The 19,144-nt window shown below is 44.3% G+C and overlaps 1 protein-coding gene across 2 annotated transcripts; it reads left to right on the top strand.

Moving 5' to 3' along the window:
• Positions 1 to 1,062: 1,062 nt before the first annotated feature.
• Positions 1,063 to 18,843, top strand: myo1f (myosin IF). Of its 2 annotated transcripts, XM_026147319.2 has the most exons (29): positions 1,063 to 1,709; positions 1,818 to 1,971; positions 5,240 to 5,368; positions 6,456 to 6,545; positions 6,683 to 6,777; positions 6,890 to 6,977; positions 7,114 to 7,203; positions 8,569 to 8,700; positions 8,850 to 8,984; positions 9,224 to 9,356; positions 9,684 to 9,880; positions 10,013 to 10,093; positions 10,216 to 10,302; positions 10,443 to 10,529; positions 11,443 to 11,610; positions 11,706 to 11,791; positions 11,876 to 11,957; positions 12,034 to 12,140; positions 12,227 to 12,325; positions 12,420 to 12,564; positions 13,750 to 13,864; positions 13,958 to 14,127; positions 15,084 to 15,229; positions 15,470 to 15,616; positions 15,696 to 15,844; positions 15,959 to 16,030; positions 16,427 to 16,634; positions 17,601 to 17,761; positions 17,859 to 18,843. In XM_026147319.2, the coding sequence occupies exons 2-29, from the start codon at positions 1,969 to 1,971 to the stop codon at positions 17,933 to 17,935; spliced, it is 3,279 nt and encodes a 1,092-aa protein (XP_026003104.1). In that variant the 5' UTR covers positions 1,063 to 1,709; positions 1,818 to 1,968; the 3' UTR covers positions 17,936 to 18,843. The 2 variants fall into 2 exon arrangements, with proteins under 2 accessions (XP_026003104.1, XP_080147833.1); XM_080291707.1 differs by lacking the exon at positions 1,063 to 1,709 and having other exon boundaries at positions 1,747 to 1,971.
• Positions 18,844 to 19,144: the final 301 nt, after the last annotated feature.

Below are 19,144 nucleotides of genomic sequence, written 5' to 3'. Positions count from 1 at the left end.
CTAGTGTACATATCCTTTCTTATGGATAGAGGCGGGCAGCGGTGGCACTGTGGTTAGTACTGTTGCCTCACAGCAAGAAAGTCTGTGGAGTTTGCATGTTCTCCCCGTGTCTGCGTGCTCTGGCTTCCCCCCACGGTCCAAAGACACCCAGTTAGTGCGGTTAAGTTTATTGGAAACTCTAAATTGCCCATAGGTGTGAATGTGAGAGCGAATGGTTGTTTCTGTGTGTTAGCCCTGCGACCTGTCCGGGGTGTACCCCGCCTCTCGCCCTAAGACAGTTGGGATAGGCTCCAGGGGCCCCGCAACCCTGAAAAGGATAAGCGAATGGATGGATAGAGGACTCGAGAACTTAACTGCTGTTTGACAAAACCCATCTGCTGTTGGATGAGATTAACCAGTCAAACTTCTGTAACAGATTTTATGAACATCAGTGTAGCTACAGAGAGAACCTACAAGCCAAGAAAGGCTAGATACAAATAAATGCATTAAAAAGATTTTAAAAATCAAAGAAATGGACACCAATACTTGTCTATAGGCAGATCATAGGACAACAATTAGTAAACAGATGGAATCATCGGACTCAAACGCTGGGCTGATGTTTAAAGATTCCAGCTGTTCTCAGCTCCTCTGGCTGACGGTCCCGCGCTGGTTCATACACGGCGAGCGTGAGAAACACAGGCACCGAGGCGAGACGTGAAGTGCTTTAAAAGGATCTCAAAATCAGCAGCAGCTCGCTCCTGCGTTCCCTCCGGTCCTCGTGTGAAGCGGGTGTAGAACGTTTAGTCGGAGAAAGTTTCTTCCTCTGTGCTTTAGAAGCATTGACTGAAATTTACACCCGCACGAGGATCTAGAACAAATTTAAAAGGAATCGAGGCCGCTGGTTTAGGTCACAGCTCGAGCAGCTGAGCATGCACCACAGGCCTAAATGCAGGCCTGCATTTGTCTCTGCGGTCCCGTGTTATCAGGAGACACGGCCGCATGCAAAACACATCACTATATATTATGTGCAACACCTGAAAAGAGACTGAGTTAAAAACGGTAGAAGTAATTAAAAGGAGGCTCATGAGACAACCTCGAACACACTAGTGAAGTTCCAACCACAAAGACACAAAACTAAATACAAACTAAGAAAAACGTGACTTTAAACGACAAGAGAAAAAAAAGGAGTGCACTGACAATAATGAGAAACAATCAGAGGTGCAATCACAGAGAAACCCCACATCTGAAAGAGTCACAAACCCGCCCGTGAATGAATGAGACCTGACCCTGCGCTGGCACGCGCATCTTGCAGGAGCTTTAAAGACTCTCGATCCAGCTGACGTAAAACACAGGAAAACCAGCAACTGACACCTCCACTCACACACTACAAAGTCGACTCTGAATGAACCCGTCTGTTATTATGGGCGTTGGAGGCAGCAGCCTCTCTGACAAGACAAACACAATGAGAAGCCGCTACATGAAGCGACCACAGCCTGGGTGGAGCCGCTAACACATGGCTGAAACACCATCATTTGGCAACTGATTTAAGATAACTATCCCCTTTCTGCGGATGAGCGTCGCTTGCCGTCAACGCTCGCCTGCTGTGCGGCAGGCGAACTGGGCTGACTAATTGTGCCGTGGACCCGGCCGTCGTTTCTTCATCCTCCCGTCTGACAACTCCGAGCATGACAGAGCGCAGAATGGAGAAGTAAGTGGCTGGGCTTCATGCGGTGAGTTAATGTGCATCAGTGTGTGTTAGAGCAGTTCTTGTTTCACACACACTGCCGGTGGGAGTATGAGGAAGTAGGTTTTTGAATACTGTACTGGATGTCTTGTAGGGTGCTGGTTGCTGTTGGCTGTCCTGGTTGTGCGATGGCAGCAATCTAAGGTCAACCTGTGGATTTTTTACAACACGCGCAAAACCCCCCCCCCCACACACCATCTCTCTGGACAGTGGACGGCTGAGGAGGAGAGAGGCCCGCGGGAACAATGGTACAGTACAACCACCTGCATCTGCTCTCACAGCTGTAACATTTTGTGCATTTCAGTTACCTGTTTGCTGTGGTTTTCTCGGCTGAAAGGGCGAATTGTGATGGCTTTGTACGTTTTCAGTCAGTTTTCTTTTGCAAAGCAAATTCAGCTCATGTCACTTCTCTCCTTTTCTAAAAGCCAAAGGAGGATTTTTTGTGCTTTAAAGTGAGTTTTGGCATCAGAAGAGATGAGATAAGATCTCTTCAGGGGAATTCATCTCCTTCACAGCAGCAGAGTGATGTTTCCTCTTTTTCAGGGACAAGCTCACTTTCTCACAGACTCGAGCTTAAAGCAGTGCTGTGCGATTTCAATTTGAGGCACAGGTAGAAACTTTCAATATCATAGACAGAGTAAGAAAGTGACCAGTCGAGCAGGAAAGACAGATGAGCTTGAATTTAAAGGGAGGATAATGAGGAGTGGTTCACCCGAGGGGGGCTAACGGACCGAGCTGCAGGCAGCTGCAGGAAGAGAACTGGTAGCATGTACAAAGTTTAGAGGGTTTCACAAGATGCAGCAATGAGGTGTGAGAGGGGAAGTGGACTACAGGAGAGGCCTGCAGTTTCTGTCACAACACTTCCTCCTTGCACACAGAAGGTCTCCACACATCCAGGATCGCACAGCAGTCGTAGCTGCACCAGCAGCCACATCTGACAAATGGAGGTAAACGAGCAGTTTCAAGAGGGAAGAAAGTGAAAATGCACGCCCAGCTCCCTGTTTACACGCCACCTTTACATTTAGGCTCCGAGCCATTTATCTGTCATCATCTCAAGTGTGACAAAAGCTTTCAAATCTGTGTCGCGCTCGCCTGTTTACACATGACAGCAAAGGAAGAAAAGGAACAAAACCGTGCCCGACAGAAATAAATTATGAGAAGTGTCAAATGCATCACAGGGTCGTCTTTTTCTTGCTTTCTTTAAACAACTGTGCAGAAAGTTCCGGTTTGATGTGGAAAGCTTTTGAGATTCAACGTCTGCTGATAACCACACCTCACCGCAACTGACTGGCATGTAGTTTGTGGTTCTTAAGGTGTTGGATATTTGCATTACTTTTTTTTCTTTTAAAGGCGGCTGGTCTTTCAGTGAAGACTAGTGTGATGTCATCACAGCTAAAAAACAGGAACATGTTTTTTTCTTCCTGGTGGACGATGTTGACTTTTTAAAGGTTGTATAAACATAACTAATAACTTTACCTCTATAATAGTCTCTCCAGTCCTACAAACCTACTCCTGAACTAGTTCAATACACGAGTATCCATTTAATCTGTACACAGCTCCATTTAAAAATGATATAAGATTTAAAGGAGGTCAGCTACTGCGGGCAGCCGATGATTTAATCTCAGTTAAATGGCATCTACTTACCCCCTTGCTTTGCATTTTAATATTGTAGGAAAAAATCTGAGTATCAGAAAGCATCAACAACAATCAGGTGACCCCCTGTTAGCATCCAACTGTCAACAGTGGGAAGAAAAAACTCCCGTTTAACAGGAAGAAACCTCCAGTGGAATCAGCTTCAGCCATCTGCCATCGAGACAGGACGACAGGCAAACTCTTACTAATTGCTCGTGTGTGATAATCTGTTAACCAGCAACGACGTTTGTGTATCAGCTCATCAGTAGGTGATCATTAGATTACCAACACCGCATCAAAGCCGTTTAACCTCTTCTAGTAAAATATTAAAGACGATCGCAGATTCTGATCTCGCAGAACATAAAAATCTGGTATTTGAGTTCTATTTAAAGAGACGCTGATCTCTGCTGTTTCTCTTCTAGTCGTGTTGTCATCACGTCACTGAAAGGCACCAAAGCTGTGAACTCATCCTGCCAGCAGCACTGTCCGAGTGCTGACGCCTTCATTTATAACAGTCGTTACAGGGCAAATTCATATTGATCCACGGATAAAAATAGTCCCCAGCTTTGGCATAGTTTGGGCCTGTTTAATGGAGTTTGTGTCAGAGTCATATCTGATTTATGCTTTAAGCTCAGAGGGTGTGAGCACTGGCACGTATATGAGAAAAAAGAGACTCGCGAATTAGCTTTAAACTTGTGACTTCCGCCCGCTCTTTCCCCCTCAGGGGCTTTAAATTCAGAAACAAAAGCGCGCACTAAACACGCATGCATGCTGTGCTTATTTAAGACACGAATATGTAATCATGCCCGTCACACACGCAGCATCTGTATGCATCGTTCTTTGTTGGCGTTTGCACACTGACAGTGTTTCATAATGAAACTTTGTGTTTCTATTTTTTGCTGATGAGCTAAAAATGAAGCATCAGCAGAATCTGTTCGTAGAGGTTCTGCTAATATTTGTGGCTAATTAAGCGTTTATTGTTTTTCATAAGAAGGGACTGAAACCAGAAACCAGCAAGATGTTAAAAAATCTAATGAAATACGACTTCTTAGCACGAGGTTTGTTACAATGTGCAGCGCTTTTCTTCATGACGTGTAGAGACAGAGGTAGAGGTCACGCCCACCGAGGTCATAGATGAGCACAACAAGCTCACCAAGTGACAAAGACGTCATAACCGAGATGACACATTGGTTCTTCAACTGTGGCTGGATCCTTCAGCCTCTTCTTCACCCACTTTGGCAAAGAGACCTCCTTTCCCCCAGCTTTCACCCATCAAACAGAGTTCAGGCTGAAATAACAACGAGGCGAGCGCTCCTGAGCTGAAACTGTGGAAACAATCAGTTTATTGCTAGTTTATCTTCGCCTCCTGTGTAGGTGTCGCATTGTTGAGGCAAATTAGAAGAAGCTTCTCTAAAATGTCCGAGCTAGAAAATGAGCTCACCTCATCTGTGACCAGTTTCCTGGTAACGAGCCCCGAGCTTCCTGTAATGACAACCACACTGGTAATTGTGTTTTTGGCTTTACTGATGCCAAAGCTTGAAACGCTTTCATTTGAAATCTTCGCTCGGCCTCCTGTTTTCTTTTTTTACATGTCTTTCTTCCTTTGCTTCGTTTTTGGTTTGCTTGTTTCCTTCCTTCCTTCGTGATGCCCACACGGCTCTCTAAAGCTCTCGTCTCTACAACAAACACTAATATTGTTTCAAAATGCTTATTTTTCCGGTCCAAATTCCCACTCAGCCACAGAGTACGCTGAGCTACGCTGCTTTTGCGTCACAGCGTGTGGTAGTTTCTTTGATGAGGAAACTCAGCTTGAGTAAAATGTCCTTTTAAAGATTATTGCAACACGTCGTTACTAACAGAGTCTTCCTCTCCTCTGCGATTCAGGCAAAGTACCACTGGCAGAGTCAAAATGTCAAGCAAAGCGGCGTGGACGACATGGTCCTCCTGTCAAAGATCACCGAAGATGCCATCGTGGACAACCTGAAGAAGAGATACATGGACGACTACATCTTTGTATCCTACAAGCTGTGTTTGATGTTGTAAATTATACCTGCAGTCTGACGGGAACTAAAGGCCTCTATTTAAACTGTCCCCACAATCTGCTCCATCTTCACATTGAATCTCGCTAAAGAACCCGAACGTGAAAGCATGAAGTGAAAAATCACCTTGGCTGAAATGGCCTTCTTCCATATTTGTGTACAGTCTTCTTATCCACCCACAGATGTGCTGATCAAAACACAAATTCACAGACAATCAAACAAACATATATGGGCATAAATATAAGGAATTCACTCTTCCTCTTCTGAGTTCACCGTGTGACTCAACAGCCCACTTCCGTCTTCTGAAAGCACAGCTGAACGTCAGAGCCATATTTAGAGAAAAAACCCATCCATGTTAAATCCTGAGTGAGAGCGAGTTGATGTTATATCGAGAACGACTCGCTTAGATAAGAAGCTGTTTGTTAATCACGTCCGGTGTCTTTGGTTAGAGTTACTCTCCTGTTAACGTGGGATCCTTGGGTAAAGCAGGCCTCTGTCTTACCAGTCTTATCAGTAAGGAAGTGAACTGATAACGACACTGGTCATGTCTGTCACACGTGGCTTTATTTAGGTTACAATGGATTCATGACTTTGGTATTTCCCCTTCCCTCCGTCTGGCAGGTGGGCCCCATGGGTAGTCATTCAGGTCGGTGAGCACCAGGCAGATTTGGCTTTGACATTAGCAGAAATATGTCAGCGATGATGTCACCGTGACATTTTGGTTCAGACTTCGTGTACGGTACGAGCATGAGCTGAAACTTGTGATTTGCTTCAGCCTCGGTTTTGGTGTTTGAAAGCGCGCTGATGCGAGGGCTGCCAGCGTATACTTTGTCTGTTTTCTGTTTCACCTGCAGAGTGAAAGAGTGAAACCTGCCCCCCAGGAAGCTATTAGAAGATGGGGTGTTTGAAGGTGCCTAACATTAGCTTTAGCTCATATGTCAACAGAACAAAGCAAAAACATTTCACTTTCTTCAAAACGTCTAATGTACGTACGCCCTGTTTAAGCGTATTTAAACCATATGATGCATCATTCCCAAACTTTCCTCAGCCGCCCTCTCCAGACTTACATCGGCCCTGTGTTGATATCTGTTAACCCCTTCAAACAGATGCCCTACTTCACTGACAGAGAGATTGAACTCTATCAAGGAGCTGTAAGTGAATTTTCATCGCCGTCTTCTCATGTCTTCTTTAAACTTGTGGCATATGTGGTGCAGAGGTTCTTCCTGTTGCCTGCTGTTGCCCTACGCTCGTTTTACTCAAACTGACCTCAAACCGTTTCGCTCTACAGGCCCAGTATGAGAATCCACCGCACATCTACGCCTTGACTGACAACATGTACAGAAACATGATGATTGACGGGGAGAATCAGTGTGTTATCATCAGGTGAGTTTTCTGCTTCCCACGCTGACGCCCATGCTGTGCCGTGCAGGTATGTTTGACAATAAAATATGGCTTTGCGGTGTGTTGTCTGCCTTTTTTTACGTGGCTGCGGTAGCGGTGAGAGCGGTGCTGGGAAGACAGTGGCTGCCAAATACATCATGGGTTACATTTCCAAAGTATCCGGAGGAGGATCGAAAGTGCAGGTACAGACCGTATGCTCGCTCCGCCTTATATGAATCTTCAAAATGAGTCAAAAAACCTTTAAACTTCCTTCAGTGTGGCGTGGAGGTTTTTCACTGTCTGGTATTGTGTTAATGTTTGTGTGCATGTGTGTGGCAGCATGTAAAAGAAATCATCCTGCAGTCAAATCCTCTGTTGGAAGCCTTTGGTAATGCCAAGACTGTTCGCAACAACAACTCTAGTCGTTTTGTAAGTATGAGTTTTTTACTTGAAGACCTGGTGTGGATGCTTTCTGTCGTGTTATTCAATTATACGCGGGTCCACTGTACGATTCATAACCACACTTTATTTTCTTGTTCTTGCTCTGCCCCACATAACATAACATTCTATACAGAAACACACCGGTCTCGCCCTCTAGCTGCCATCAGCCTAACTACACTGACCGGCTGCATTAACATCTACTGTACAATGCAATTACACCACACTTTCTATCAAGTTTATAGTTATTAAGTAATATACCTGCTCATTTAAAAAGAAAAACAAAAAGAAGTCAACCCCACACCCCAAAAATAAAACATTCAAGAGTTCAGCAGTCACTCGCTTTAGCTTGCTGAGTGTGCTAGTTGTAAAAAAGCTAAGATGTTTAGCTTTATAAACAGTACCCATGCTGAATATCAGCTTATTATATTAGAGAAATACCCTCAGCAATCCCACGATCCCCTATGAGCAAGCGCTTGGCAACAGTGGGGAGAAAGAACTCCCTTTTAAGGCCTCCAGTAGAACCAGGAGTGTCAGAAAATACACAAACTCTGTGGGAGGGAAGACAAGGTGTAGTGGCACCAACAGGAGCGGAGAACAAGTGCTCATTGTGTTTTGGAAGTCCCCCACCCGCCTGACTCAGTTTTATCTATGACCTTTATCAAAAAAAGGAACGCTTTAATCTTAAAACTAGCGCGTGTGTCTGTCCTCTGAATCCAAACTGGAAGGTGGCACCGCTGTAAAGCGTCCTAATAGCTAAAGGCTCCGCCCCCTGTGCTACTTTTGGAAATTCTAGGAGTGAGAGGGAAGTGCTCCATTGGAATAACACGGTACTATGATGTTTTTAAGGTGATTAGCTAATATTAGCATGTAAGTAATAACAGCTGTCTCCAAGCATTGCAGAGCGAGGTTATGCAGAGCCACATATGTGCCTGTAGCCTCATTACAAGTGATTTATTACAACATTCTCGTGCACTTCAAAAACACTTTTATTGCATTCATTCTGGTTTCTCATAAGAAGGGTCCTAATGATCACACCCATAAACCACCCTGACCTGCATGTCTGCAGCTTTAGCGTGAGATATCAGAAGAGCAATTAGTTATATTTCCTGTTACCCTTTGTACACCATCACAGCTCTCGTGTACTGAGCGTGCACGCATATATTTTCTGACTCATATAAATGTAGTGAACATGGAAGTGGTTTATCTTTAGGAAACGGTCGCATGATTTGAGAACCGTCTCATCCTGAAAGCAAATTTTGACACTGGCTGATCTGCAATAATGAGTGAGGACAGATTTCCTCGCAGCCTCGTTTCTCAACTCCAAGTGTTGACTTTGATTTTTACATTAATCAGGGGAAATACTTTGAGATCCAGTTCAGCAGAGGAGGGGAGCCAGATGGTGGAAAAATATCAAACTTTCTGCTCGAGAAGTCAAGGGTGGTCAGCCAGAACGAGAACGAGAGGAACTTCCACATTTACTATCAGGTGAGAGGCTGATGAGCACAAACCGCAGATTAATAGCAACTCCTTTAAAAAAAAAAAGACAGAGTTCCTCTTAAGCTGCAAGATCTTCATTCAATATGAAGCCAGTGTGTGTGTGTGACTCCTGCTGGGCCTGCGTTGTTGTTTTCCAGTTGATAGAGGGAGCTAGTGCTCAGCAGAGAGAGGCCCTGGGCATCATGACTCCTGATTATTACTACTACCTCAACCAGTCTGGGACATACAAGGTGGATGGGACCAATGACAGCAAAGACTTCCAGGAAACTATGGTACGCAAACTTATAGGTGGGATCCAGTGGTGTTCAGCAAACCTGTGCTTGGTCCCAGGTTTGCTGTGTGGAAAGTCTGATCAATGCTTTGTAGCTAAACCCATTATAGTGGCTCTAGCTGATCTACATTGATTGCTGGCAGGAAATAAAATGTGGACGTAAAGTAGTTCTGCTTGACATCTCCTCACGTTGTGGTGAAGCTGCTGCCGTCACACTTTCTTCTTGGATTTGTTCTTCAGGAGGCCATGCAGGTGATTGGGATCCCAGGTGACATCCAGACGCAGGTGCTGCAGATCGTTGCGGGTATCCTCCACCTGGGAAACATTAGCTTCATAGAAGCAGGCAACTATGGGCAGGTGGAAAGCACAGACTGTGAGTGCGACACACACGTGCCGACGCATCTTCTGTTCATATGCAGTCATACTCCCGCTGGATATCACCATAACAAAGGTCGTCCCCGGCACACGCCCTACAAATGAATAGAATCTCTACACACAGACGACTTCCCTGTTTACTGCCTCAGTAGATAATTGGTGGTTACATCCAAAGCAGCAATGATACCCTCCGTTGGCTTCTGTCTAGGGAGGGTATCATTAATTCATCATAGGAAGTCTTTGCTTATGGCATAATAAAACACATCTGAATTACGAGTCCGCTTTTGGCACGATTGAACTACAACTTGACTTTGCTTCGCTCCAGTGCTCGCATTCCCCGCCTATCTGCTGGGCATCGACCCCAACCGTCTGCAGGACAAGCTGACCAGCCGGAAGATGGATTCAAAGTGGGGAGGGAAGTCTGAGTCCATTAACGTGACCCTGAACCAGGAGCAGGCCAACTACACACGAGATGCCCTGGCCAAAGCGCTGTATGCACGCCTCTTTGACTACCTGGTGGAGGTAATCACGCTTGATGATGCAGCTGAGCAAAAACAGACTAAAGAAAATGAAACATTTGCTTTTAATTCAGCTGACATGTATTCATGCACCTCATCTGCTCTTTGCATTTGTCTCGTGTCCTTACTTCTCCAGTCTATAAATAAAGCCATCCAGAAACCATATGAGGAATTCAGCATCGGAGTGCTTGACATTTATGGCTTTGAGATATTCCAGGTTAGGCTTCTCATAACTTCCAGATACTTAACCTTTGCACGCATCCACTAAAAGACTAAATGTGTGTTTAATAGCAGGATTTGTTTCATCTCTTACTGACTGTGTTGTATTCGCTTCCTCAGAGAAACGGTTTTGAGCAGTTTTGCATCAACTTTGTCAACGAGAAACTGCAACAGATCTTCATCGAACTCACCCTGAAGGCTGAGCAGGTAACTATAAATAAAACTATATAAATAGAATTGAATTGTAACTGCACTGTGCAGCGCATGCATTTGACTCCACTGTGTTTCAGTTGGTGAGGATCACTGTATGTCCTCAAACCAAATGTTTTGCTCTCATTGTCTCTCAGGAAGAATATGTTCAGGAGGGCATCAAGTGGACGCCCATCGAGTACTTCAACAACAAGATCGTGTGCGACCTTATTGAAAATAAACTGGTAAGCTCGTAAACGCGATGACTGACGGAGGGTTTATGCAGATCGTGTAAAACTGGCTCTCATTAGAAAACAAGTGGGCCCCTAAAGCAGCGAGAGTTTGGTGCTCTGCTTCCTGAAAACAGTGAAACGGAAGAACAGAGCGCTCGGGGTCACAACAGGAAGAATCAAGTCACGTGACCAAGATATAGCAGTAACATCGGGGGTAACATTTGCATTTTGTTTTTGGAAAAGTTTTATTGCACATTTATTTTCACAGTAAATCAGATAATATATGATATTCCCAAAAGCCAAAAAGAGAAGAAGAAAAGACATATGAGGCATTGGTGGAGGAGCTGCAGTTTTATCTCCTTGTATGAATTTGTGTGTTTGAAGTGTTTCACTGGATGACTAAAAAATGGGGATTTACATGCGGTCTACAGACATCAGGCTTTCAATCAAACTACTGTATAAAAGTAACTTTATATAAGTTTTACTCTGGTCTTTAAAGCTCATATTAAAGCTCTACACATGTTTACTGGGAACCTCTAATTCAATTTGAATTCAAAAACATTACAATAAAAAGTTACCAGGTGGTCATGTCAAAAAAATTTGTATTATGTAACTGCACGTGTGCTAATTTGTATCAATTTCTGGTGGTGGTCAGAGGGCCCGGTGGTGCCAGTGTCCGGCAGCCTCGCCTCTGTCAGTGCCCCAGGGTTGCTGTGGCTACAATGTAGCTGCCATCACCAGTGTGTGAATGTGTGGATGACTGGATGTAGTGTAAAGCGCTTTGGGGTCCTTAGGGACTGAGTAAAGCGCTATACAAGTACAGGCCATTTACCATTTCTAACAGATATTTCTTATTCGTTTATCTAAAAGTTATCAAAACTCGTAAGAACAAAATCGCAGCTAAAAAGCCGTCGTCTCTTTGCAGAACCCTCCGGGTATAATGAGCGTGCTGGATGATGTGTGCGCCACCATGCATGCCAAAGGAGAGGGTGCAGATGGCACTCTGCTGCAGAAACTGCAGGCTGCTGTGGGGACGCACGAACATTTCAACAGCTGGAACTCGGGCTTTGTTATACATCACTACGCCGGGAAGGTAAGATTTGATTTTGTTTGCTCGATGTGGCGCTTATAAACCTCAAAGATTTGTTTTTGGGGGTTTTTCAGTGAAAATATCTGGTGTCATCGCAGGTGTCATATGATATCAACGGCTTCTGTGAGAGAAATCGGGACGTGCTTTTCCCCGACCTCATCGAGCTCATGCAGAGCAGTGAATTGTGAGTTTCCTGTACTGGTCTGATTGTTGCACTGAAGGCGTAATTTAAAAAAAACAATGCATTAAAAAAAACGTGTCTCTTTAGTAACTTCATCCGTAGCTTGTTCCCCGAAAACCTCAACACAGATAAAAAAGGAAGGCCGACCACGGCAAGTTCAAAGATCAAGGTGAGAGCTTTTCAATCTGTCGACGGTTGATTTTGTGCAGCAGCGCATTCGTCTCACGCTGTTGTTTCCCTCGCAGAAACAAGCGAACGACCTGGTGAACACGCTGATGAAGTGCACGCCGCATTACATCCGCTGCATCAAACCCAATGAGACAAAGCGGCCGAAAGACTGGGAGGAGAGCAGGTGAGAATGCTCGCCGTCACGCTTTGAGGAACTCTGAAAGATTTCACAGGGAACGTTTGCTGATCAGCGGCGCTATCTGTTTTTAGGGCCAGGCATCAAGTAGAATACCTCGGACTGCGGGAAAACATCCGCGTACGAAGGGCTGGATTCGCATATCGGAGACTCTTCAGTAAATTCCTGATGAGGTAAGTTTAATCGTGCGTGTTCATGGAATCGCTGCCTGAAAAAAGACACACAGCTCTCACTGTGATTTGTTTGTTTGGTGCTTTTTGAATCCAGGTACGCCATTCTGACAGCCGAAACATGGCCGTGCTGGAGAGGGCCAGAGCAGCAGGGGGTGCTTCACCTCCTTCGCTCCGTCAACATGGATAACGATCAATACCAGATGGGACGCACCAAAGTCTTTGTGAAGAACCCCGAATCGGTACGGAGCTTCATATTTTAGATTCCCTCAGGCTGCATATTTGTTCTAACCAGTGTTGTAACATAATCAACTTATCTTGGCGATCGTGGCTCAAGAGTTGGGAGTTCGTCTTGTAATCGGAAGGTTGCCGGTTTGAGCCCCGGCTTGGACAGTCTCGGTCGTTGTGTCCTTGGGCAAGACACTTCACCTCCCGCCTACTGGTGGTGGTCAGAGGGCCCGGTGGCGCCAGTGTCCGGCAGCCTCGCCTCTGTCAGTGCGCCCCAGGGTGGCTGTGGCTGCAATGTAGCTGCCATCACCAGTGTGTGAATGTGAGGATGACTGAATGTGTAAAGTGCTATACAAATACAGGCCATTTACCATTTACAAATAAAGAAAAGCTCACATTGCCTGATATAAGCTCTCGTACCTCTCAGTGAGGTAAAGAGCAGAGAAGATTATGCTGCATGTGTTTTTTGACTCATCTCAGCAGGACGATATTAATGTTGCTGCGCTCAAATGTTTGCGTGAAAAGGGACTGAAATAGCTTCAAAGATTAAAAAAGTTCAGACCACAGCTACTTTCTAACCTCCACATAGCTGCAACATGTTGGGGGAAGTTTTTGCAAGTTTTTCAGTGAAACAGGCTTGACAGCAGCTAATAATACTGCCTCAGCTGGTTCATTAACCACTTTAATTCCATTTAATGTATAAAAAAATATTAGTCCTTTATTTTTTATTAGTCCTTTATTTATCCAGGTAAAAACTCTCATTGAGATTAAAAATCTCATTTCCAAGAGAGACCTGGCATATATTGAAATATATATATTGAAAGGCAAAGACTCTACAAAAATACAGAGGAAACCCCGGCAATCAGACGAGCTCCTGTGAACAACGATTTGGTGATAGTGGGAAGGAAAAACTTCCTTTTAACAGGAAGAAACCTCTGACAGAATCCGGGGGAGGAAGACGGGACAAAAGACACACTGAGACAGAGAGCCAGATATTAATAATAACTAATGATTAAATGTAGAGCGGCACATAAACACGGAGAGAGTGATAAAGGGGGAGTGAAGAAGAAACACCAAGTGCATCATGGGAATCTCCAAGCAGCCTGGGTCTATTGCAGCATAGCTAAGGGAGGATTGAAGGTCATCCTGCTCTAACATGCACTAAACCTGCAGAAAACTCATGCACATATGCCTTTCAGCTGTTTCTGCTTGAGGAGATGAGAGAGAGGAAGTTTGACACTTTTGCCAGAATCATTCAAAAAGCCTGGAGAAAATTCATCGCGAGGAAGAAGTACGAACAGATGAGAGAAGAGGGTGAGTTACACAAACGACGAGATTCCCCGCACAGGTTGCACCAAAGAGCTTGAGTTGGTTTTAGAAATGTTTGTTGTTCCTTGTGACTCGCAGCCTCAGACATCCTGTACAACTCCAAAGAGCGGAGGAAAAACAGCATCAACAGGAACTTCGTTGGCGACTACCTCGGGCTGGAGCAGAGGCCTGAGCTGCGGCAGTTCCTCGCCAAGAGGGAGCGCGTCGACTTCGCTGATTCGGTTAACAAGTTTGATCGCAGGTTCAAGGTTTGAATTCTTGTGTTTTCGTCCAATCAAAGAAAGAGTTGCAGTACTGTGCAAAAGTCTTGAGCCAATCCGTCATTTCTTTATATTTTGCTAGAAAAGTGATTTATTGAAACATGTTGCAAACATACATGGAAATAGAGTATAAAAGAGAAAAAGTGAGTTTTTACGTTCTAACAAGCTTGAAGGTTTCGTGTGACCACCTTGATTCTTCAGCCTGAATTATCCTGGGCAGCTTTCTTAAAGTAGTCGTCAGGAATAGTTCTTTTCTTGGCTCCTTGAAGGACATTCGCAGCTCTTCTTTGGATGTTGGCTGTCATTTGTTCTGCTCTCCATCAACATGACCCCACACTGCTGCAGCAGTGTTGCAGTCGAGGCTCTGGGGAGGCCCGTCCACGTGTGTGTGCTCGGGATGTTATATCAGGCATTTTTCAAAACTTTTTTACGTGTTGTGTGTAGAAACAAGCTCGATTGACTCGCAGGTCAAAAGCATTCCTCTGAAAACCGTCAGGCACAAGCAGCCAATCGCCAAGGAAAACAACTAAAAGACCTTCAGAAAGTCTGGAAAACTATTGCCTAAGAAAACGTTGATAAAAATAAGGAAATGAAGGGTGGCTCAAGTTTGGCAACGTACTCTCTGTTCAGTTTCTATAACAATAAGACCTTAAGATTTATAAAAGACATTAAATTCACGCTTTCTTGCTTGTTGTCGACTTCAGAAAAAATGTACCCAAAGAAAAAAAAGAAAACCCAACAATCATGTGACCCCCTATGAGCAAGCAAACTTGCTCATAGGGGGTCACATGATTGTTGGGTTTTTCTCCGTGTGTGTTATTGTACCTTACAACATAAAGCACATTGAGGCGCCTGTTGCTGTGATTTGGCGCTGTATAAGTAACTGAATTGAGTTGTGCCTTGTCCCCAGAGTCACCCGCTTTCCTTTTCTCCCCCCAACCCAGTCTATCAAGAGAGATTTGATCCTGACACCGAAAGGCATCTATCTGATTGGCCGAGAGAAGGTGAAGAAGGGACCCGAGAAAGGACAGATAAAGGAAGTACTAAAGCGGAAGATGGAGTTTGGAGGCATCAGCAGTGTCTCTCTCAGGTGTGTATCTAATTAACACAGATTCATTACTAAAATCTCTCATTTTTATGTAGCCTGTGTATGTTGTTACTGCTGCTGTTGCTGAAGTGAAAAATGTAACTGCATCCTCTGCTCTCTTCTTGCTGCTATTTTAACGCTTCCTTGAATGTCTTTCAGTGTTTCAGTTACCCACACTGCTTCCTCTTTCTGTTTTTAAACTTCAGCAAGAGTGAGTTCATGGTATTTTTTTTTCCTTCTTAGTACGAGACAGGATGATTTCTTCATCCTCCACGAAGCCCAGTATGACAGTTTGCTGGAATCCAACTTTAAGACAGAGTTCCTCAGTTTGCTTTCCAAACGCTACGAGGAAGTGACAAAAAGAAAACTGACAATCTCCTTCGGTGACAGGTCGGTAGAGGAACACACAGCCTTTGTTAGCATGAGAAAAACACGCAGGGGTGACTAACGCAGGTTCTTCTTGCTTCAGGCTGGAGTTCAGAGTGAAGAAGGAGGGCTGGGGTGGAGGAGGCACCAGAATAGTAGTGTTCCAGAAAGGCCCTGGAGACGTGGCCCAGCTCAAACCTGGAGGGAAGACCCTGTCTGTCACAATAGGAGATGGTCTACCCAAATCCTCCAGTAGGTTAAAATAAGTCATGATGCCGTATAGACTTGAAAAAAGTAGGAACAAATTTAAATAGTAAATAAAATGCTGCCTGTATAAGCATCCTAACTGTCCCTTCTTTTGATTAGAGCCAACCAGGAAGTCGTTTCCTCCGTCTTCCGGTGGAGGAAGAGGAGGAAGAAACCACGTAGCGCCCAAATGTAAGCCACTACTCACCTGTGATCCTCACCTGTGGAAAAACCCTTCCCAGTGGCTCAAAGTAACTAAATAGGAAGTGTGGATGTACTTATTGAAACATAAAGTACTGCAGTATTTACACTCTGTTGCATTTTGATTAACTTTTCAGCTGTTTCAATCATAATCCTTTTTACTTTGTTTATTGAACAGCCGATTGCTTACTTTGTACATCTAGGTCGTAAATAAAAGCTCGTTCAGTACGACATATGGCTGCAGTATGTGAAGCTGTAAAACAATAAAGCAGCAAAGGCACCAGTGATAACAGTCGTGTCATGTAACACTGAAATGGGCCGTTCTGAGTCTTTACCGTCGTACTGCTGCTCTGTTATTGAAGCACACGCTTCGTTCTCTCTCCTCAGCGCATCAGAACGGTGGAGCCAAATTCCCCAGAGGTCCTCATAACCCACAAGCCGATATCACGTATTCCTCCCCGCAAAAGCAGGGCCGACCACTCCAGGGAGGCCCGCCCAAACTGGGATCCCAGAGGGGCCCCCGACCTCCAGCGCCAAACCAGTATAATCAAGGAAACTTGGACTTCCTTAATGTGCCTGATCAGGGCATGTCAGGGTAAGACATGTTTAAAAAAGACATTAAAAAAGAAAGGAAGGTGTGGTTTGTAAGGGATTACCAAGGTGAGGCTGAAACCTGCGAGTAACTGAAAGTTAGAGCGAGGCAGAGAAACCTGTTTGTTTTTCACTGAATTACTGAATCATCTCTTCCATACTAGATGCTGTTTCGCTGGTTTGGGGGGGGAGGGGGTGTTCTGGGAACAAAGCAGTTCCTACCAGCTGCACTCAGAGGCGGGTCAGAAAGTCTGGTTAAATAAATGTTGGGGTTGAGAGAGATTTAAACACATTAATTCCTTAATTCTGGGGAGAAAAATCACGACAGCCTCTCTTTAATCCATCCAGGGTGTGGCGCACGCTGTTGGCTAAAGTCAAAGACTCTGTCAACGACAACAACACCCTGCTTTTATGTTTGTTTGTTTTTCAGCTGACGGTCTGTTATTCTGACCGCTGCTTTTTTGGGATACGGATGAGACCGGACTGGGATGAGTCCTGAGGATGTTTTAGCCGAGACTAGTGCTGGTTTGCAAAGTTGACTGACTGTGGTCTTAAACTGGATGCTGCATTCTGCTAAAAATGAATTATTAAAACAATCAGTAGTTAGAAGGAAACTGAACAGCTGATTCCTCAGAGGCAGCTATAATTAAGCCCAACTTTAAGCCTTTTAAGGGGTAAATTTTACAGAAATTACCTCTCATACGGAGAACAAAGGGGATAAATATCTACAGAGAGCAAAACATATTTTTTCCTGTTGTAAATTTAGATATTTTAACATGAGACTTTATTGGGATTGACTCGCTTTTAGAGCCAGCCCCCAGTGGCCAGCTGAGGAACTGCAGCTTTTGGCACTTTTGCCATTTTCAACCCACGCGTGACAGTTAAAAGTTAATTTGATTCATGTTAGTAAATAAATAAGATGTGAATAAATTATGGTCATGAGCACCTCCTTTTTCCCCCTTTGTCACAGGAAGCAGAGGAAAATGAGCATCCACCAGCGACCTCCTCCTGCTCCTAAACCGCAGCCTCGACCTCAGGGTCCTCGCTGCCGGGCGTTATATCAGTACGTCGGCCAAGACACGGATGAGATCAGCTTCGAGGCCAATGATGTATTAGATCTTGTCAAAGAAGGTGCGTGCACGAAAGCAACGACATGTAGGGAGATGCATATTGATGAGATAGACTGGAAGTGGTTCATGACGTGTTTCTTTACCGTTTCTCTCCGCAGACCCCTCAGGCTGGTGGACGGGCAGAATTGGAGGGAAGGAAGGTCTCTTCCCGGGTAACTATGTGGAAAAGATTTGATGAGAACCTTGCGAACGTGTCTGTGTTTGCTCATAAACAGATGTAATTCAGCACATTCAGAAACTGCCTGCGAGTTGTTCACGGATGCATCGGGGCTTTCAAAGGGTCGAGCTCTCTGATGTTTGAGCCCCAGCTAATTTACCCGGCAGCGTGCTGTAGAAGCAGAACACATGAAGGATTACTCTTGGGTTTATTATCGCTAAAGCACAACTGCAAATAGCTGCTCAGGTTCCATCTTTGTCTTGGTGTCAAACAATCCCATTGAGAAAGAAACCAGCGAGGTCTTCGACGTCACCTCTGACTGGTTCCTCCACGACTCAAAGTTACGCCGAGTGAAGGCGTGACAGAAGAGCAGCATGAAAATACTGCATCGCTTCCTGATGTTTACACTGTTTTATCTGCCTGAAGCTTTCTTCACGATCAATGACGACCACTTCTTTTGATTAAGTCAACAAGCGTCTAATCGAGTGATAACAGACTTTTGAAAATACTGATGATGATGATGCTTTTGCTCTGAAACTTCAGATCAAATCAAAGCCATTAAGAGGAGCAACATTTTAATGTCAGTTATCTTTTTTATACTCTGAATTTTTTTACTGATATTTCTCGTGGTATTTTCTTGTATTTTCGTTTTAATAAAAAAAGGAAAAAACTTTTATTTCCACGTTTTTACCTCGGGGACTTTTGCACGTGTTTGTTTTGTGTTGCCAGTAAGTTAGAAAAACATTTGTGAAGAGCAGAACACAAAGAAAGAGATGGATGAACTTGAATGTGATTATTTTGGCCAGCTTTGTATTTTTATTTCAACTTGTGGTGGATTTTTGTAAAATATGTGATTACTTTCAGTCATTTTGTTCAGGATTTTTTATGTGAATGAGAAGATTAAAATAAAGACTCCCTCAGAAAGATTTTTCTTTCAGTTGTTATAAAGTTTGACATGTTTGTTCACAAAAATAATATTATGCCTGTTCTGAAACGTAGCTCTAAAGAAAAAGCTCCCAAAAGAGATTTCCTGTTCCTACAAGTAGTATTGTGATATCTGCTCACTGAGGTACACGTTGCTGGTATTAGTTGGACCTTTTTTTGCCAGCTTTAATTCTTAAAAACATGGAGGCACTGATAGATGCACAGATTGTGCAAAGATCTAACCAAAATAATAATCAGCCAGTCAGCTGCTGCAAACAGGCCACAGCACAGATCTTTAACCTG

This window comes from Astatotilapia calliptera, chromosome 17, assembly GCF_964374335.1.
Source record: "Astatotilapia calliptera chromosome 17, fAstCal68.1, whole genome shotgun sequence".
Lineage (NCBI taxonomy): Eukaryota > Metazoa > Chordata > Actinopteri > Cichliformes > Cichlidae > Astatotilapia > Astatotilapia calliptera.
This window is presented reverse-complemented; position numbering and strand designations above follow the sequence as displayed.

What these genes read in the sequence shown, in the direction of transcription:
- myo1f (XM_026147319.2), top strand. An exon ending in TTGAACTCTATCAAGGAGCT is followed by an intron (nt 6,546 to 6,682) that starts GTAAGTGAATTT and finishes TTCGCTCTACAG; the next exon opens with GCCCAGTATGAGAATCCACC. An exon ending in ACTTCCACATTTACTATCAG is followed by an intron (nt 8,701 to 8,849) that starts GTGAGAGGCTGA and finishes GTTGTTTTCCAG; the next exon opens with TTGATAGAGGGAGCTAGTGC.